The sequence below is a fragment of the Nannobrachium achirus genome, assembly GCF_963921795.1.
Source record: "Nannobrachium achirus genome assembly, chromosome: 13".
Lineage (NCBI taxonomy): Eukaryota > Metazoa > Chordata > Actinopteri > Myctophiformes > Myctophidae > Nannobrachium > Nannobrachium achirus.
This window is the reverse complement of record NC_137833.1, coordinates 31,138,305-31,142,730: the sequence shown is the minus strand read 5'-3', so window position 1 is coordinate 31,142,730 and position 4,426 is coordinate 31,138,305. Positions and strand designations below refer to the sequence as shown.

The window sequence follows — 4,426 nt, the reverse complement described above, 5'->3', positions numbered from 1 at the left end:
TAAACAACGACTTCATTAAACCACACATACCGGTACATACCTGGAGGCCACTGCTGCCATTTTCTTAGTGGCTTTTGCCACGGCCAGCGCTGCGTCCTCTAGCTGGGCGAAGCGTTCAGGTTCCGCTGCACTGTCACAAAGCAGAACCAAGTGGCACAAATGACCAGCGATGGGAGCCACCACCTGCTCTGCTGCTGCAGTTTTGACCAAACCATGATCCACTAGAGATGCCATCGCAGAAGTCTGGAGCTCTCAAAGAGAAGTAGGAGAATGAATGGCTCTGTCTATTGTGGTGAGGTTGTGTCGTACGTGTATAAATAATGAATGGCACTCTAGGGATAGAGACCCTCTGGGTTTGATGTCAGTGTTTCATAGCAACCGGTGTCAGCTGACCAACACCTGTAGCTTCTTCAGAAAACAATGGTGCACGAGTCGGCACTATGCATGAATGAGATATGTGCATATGTGCCACACATCCATGGCCTGCTCAGGCCAACCACCGAGCACCAGAAGGGATATCAAATGGAAGGAATACTGTAATAATAGATCAAACACAACAATATTAATTATTGTTATTGAGTGGGACTGAGTTACTGGGGCCCAAGGTGGAGGGGCCTGGAATTCTTTTATACTTTGGCTATTTTTGAAAAGTCATGAAAATGTGTGCAAAAACCTTTGAATATATGTATTTTTAAGCAAACTTTTGTAAATCAAATTTGGTCCTTGACATGAAGAAGTTTGAGCACCACTGACATAGAAACATAGGTTTTTCAAAAAAACCTTTAGAAGGATTTGAAATATTCAAAGACTATTTTCACGATTTTTCAAATAGCAGATCTACAAGCTCGCAGTGAGCTTGTATATCTGCTATTTTTCAATAGTTCAAGTACCCAGGGCCTAGAATTTGGTGCGACACCCCTGGTGGTGATAGAATGCTGCTGCCAGCCCAGTGTATGGGCTGGCAGCAGCATTTGGCTTGATGTTAATGGCTTAGCTCAGGCCCTGTCCGGGGCCCTGGCCTTTTCCAGGAGAGATGTATTCCTCACCTGGTTGGATGTGGTTGGGGTGCAAAGTTTATTGTGTCTTTAACTGAATTTGTTTGGTGACTGTGCTTTGAGCGTAGTGCTGTCTGTCATCTGCTCCTCCCTAGAGCGGTAGCTCAAGGTAATAATATTGTACAGATTTGGGGTGCATGTTTATTCATATCAGGTTGCCATGGTTACCCAATATTTCCAATCAGAGTACTTGGAGGCCAGTCTGGAGCTCTGTGGAACTCCATATTTGGGCAAGACTGACATCATGAGGCATGATTTGAGGCAGCCCTTTTAAAAGCTGACTCAGACTCTCATGGCGTCGAGATAGTAACAGACAGCGAGAGATAGAAATCACCCAACAGCAGCCAAGGGACGTTTTCAGCAATGGCAGCAAGATATGACAGAGCAATCACTGTGTTCTCTCCAGACGGCCATCTGTTTCAGGTAGAATACGCACAGGAAGCAGTAAAGAAAGGCTCCACGGTGGTGGGAATCAGAGGTAAAGACATTGTTGTCCTCGGCGTCGAAAGGAAATCTGTGGCGAAGTTGCAGGAGGACAGGACTATACGCAAGATAAACACCCTGGACGAGCACGTGTGCATGGCATTTGCAGGTCTCACTGCAGACGCCCGTATTGTCATCAACAGAGCCCGTGTCGAATGCCAGAGCCACAGGCTAACTGTTGAGGACCCTGTCACAGTGGAATACATAACACGCTACATTGCCGCGCTGAAACAGCGCTACACCCAGAGCAATGGGCGCAGGCCATTTGGTATAGCTGCTTTAATTGTTGGCTTTGACAACGATGGGACTCCCAGGCTGTACCAGACAGAGCCCTCAGGAACCTATCATGCCTGGAAAGCAAATGCAATTGGCCACAGTGCAAAGACTGTGAGAGAGTTCCTGGAGAAGAATTACACAGACGAAGCCATCGCTGTAGACAAGGATGGCCATCAAGCAATCAAGCTGGCCATCAAGGCCTTGCTTGAAGTGGTGCAGTCAGGAGGGAAAAATATTGAACTGGCTGTTATCAAACGAAATGAGCCACTGAGGATACTGGAGTCCAAAGAAATTGAGTCATATGTGGCTGAGATTGAGAAAGAAAGGGAAGAGGAGGTAGAAAAGAAGAAACCAAACCGGTTAAATAACTGAATTAAAACGCTGAGCAGTGCTAACCACTCCTACGTCTGGCTTTGTGTGTCCCTATGTCCGTAGTACGAGACTAACGTTATAGAAAGTACGCAGAGACCAACATCACCACAGCTGATATCACGCACAGACCGGCCCATACAAGGAGAAATGCACGTGCGTCATGCAAAGTCACCGCAGTGCTCACTTTGCACAAGTGCAATTTTTCTGTGTTGCACTCTGCAATTCCGAAAAATCTATTCTTATCATATATAGGCTACTTATTCTGAATAGTAATGGCTCAGTAAAACTTAAAAAGAAAGGCAACTAGACAGCCTTACAGTACCTAAGCCTCAGTCAAGTCAGCTTTACAGCATCGCTTCTGACTCCCTCAGATATGCCTCCTGTCCAGGTTACGGAAAAGATCTACAGGTCTTTGTAGGGAAATAATCCAATGACGAGAGACAATAACAAAAAACTATAGAACAAGACTGTTCTAATAACAGTGAGGCTGTGGATTCTGTGAGGCTGTGGATTCTGTGACTCTCTGATTGTCTTGATACTGTAGGTCCAGTATTGGAGGGACAGTAGGCCTACCTATTATCAGAGTAACTTGGAGGTCAGTGCAGCGCCGGCGGCACGATGGGGATGCCTGGGGCCCATCCCCCTCACTCGGACCGCCCGTTCCCATCAGTGAAACCAGCAAATACTCGAAAACAAAGGCAAAACACGAATTTGCATAGTGATCGCAACCTTAAGCTCACGGATGACCCCACTAGCCATTGAGTCCTGCTGCCGGGCCACTGACCCTGGCCCGAGGCCAGGGTCAGTGTGTTGGCTCTGTGATGTTTTTTTGTTTATGTTTCTATTATAACCATGGTCACCCCTGAGTGACCATCCCCCCCTGGGGGAGGGGGGGGATGTCATGAAAATAAATGAATAAAAATGGTTAAAATAGTTGCAACGTGATGAGTTGTGAGCTTGTAGATTTTTGCTATTTTCACATTTGAAAGTGTTACGTTCTCATTTTTGGGTCCCCAGAAGTTACTACCACCCACAGTAATGAGCATGGGTGAGAAGCACATGACGCACCAGCCTGGGGTGTTCAGGGATTCTTCAGGGATTTATGACAACAGCACAAACGTCTCAGTTTTTATCCAATCAGCAAAGCAGATTGAGAGATAAACAGGAGACATTTTTACAGAAATTCCAAAAATGATAATATACCAGTAAGACTCTCTAATCGGGAGATAAGCGACCGTCAGGTTGCAACGTGATTTTAGGGCTAAATATGTAGGAGAAGTGTCCAAATATGATATAGATGTGAAAAAGTCACCTCCCTCCCATATTAAAACAGGAGCAGGAAATGACGTGTCTGGCTAATATGTAAACCGCTGGACCAATTCAGCGTCAACGTTCTGTGCATTTGAAGCCCATGAAGTAGGCTACCTCCATGCATTTCTTTTTTCCCCACGTCTTATACATATTTTAATAAAGATTGTATAACACTGGTCGGATCTGTCTGTAAACTTTCCTAAACATACATGGGGTCATACATCATAGATGATTGACATCATAGATTGACCATAGTAAGTCCAACATTCATACAGAGGTGACTATAGTGGCGTTTCCATAAACTTAATCGAATTAGGGAAGCGAATTATCAGAAATACGCATTAAGACAAAGCGAATTTAGCATGTTTCCATTTGCGGGTGTCATTCGAATTAGCGACGTCGCAAGAGTTGATCAGGCTGGTTTTTTTCAGACCGAACCTGAGCACTGCACCGTCTGCACGTCTGACTGCTGTCACTCGGTCGCTGTCTAGTAGTGGGAAGAAGGGATTATCAGTCGTCATCATCATCATGGCCCCAAATAACTTTTAAATATATTACAATTGGCGACGAGTCTCTTACGAAATTGGCAAGAGTTCCTCTCAATACATAAAGCTACCGATTCACCGGGAAAACCGCGGTCGTGTCGCTGCACAGTGGCAGTTTCAGCGTCCTCTGGAAGGTCAGGTGGCTGATCTGGAAGCTCACAAAGGCGCGGAGACGTGGATGCGAGCTGCTGTGCCTGTGAGCTTGTAGATTGGGCACTTCAGGCACGCAACACCGTGGGATGAGGAAGGGTTTGCTCGCCACCGATGGCTTAAAACGGGAGGAATTTACACATGGTCCGTGTCACTCCGTGTGTAACAAACAACAAGTTTGTTTTGTGGGCTAACGCTATACCATGGACAAAGCGACAGGGGAAATGGGCCTAG

The 4,426-nt window shown here is 46.0% G+C and overlaps 1 protein-coding gene across 1 annotated transcript; it reads left to right on the top strand.

Annotated features, from left to right (window-relative positions):
- Window positions 1–1,418: 1,418 nt before the first annotated feature.
- LOC308297260 (proteasome subunit alpha type-7-like) lies at window positions 1,419–2,186 on the top strand (the record flags this gene model as incomplete). The annotated part of the gene is made up of 1 exon (XM_080740675.1): window positions 1,419–2,186. One exon carries the CDS (start codon window positions 1,419–1,421, stop codon window positions 2,184–2,186), a length of 768 nt encoding a protein of 255 aa, XP_080596801.1.
- Window positions 2,187–4,426: the final 2,240 nt, after the last annotated feature.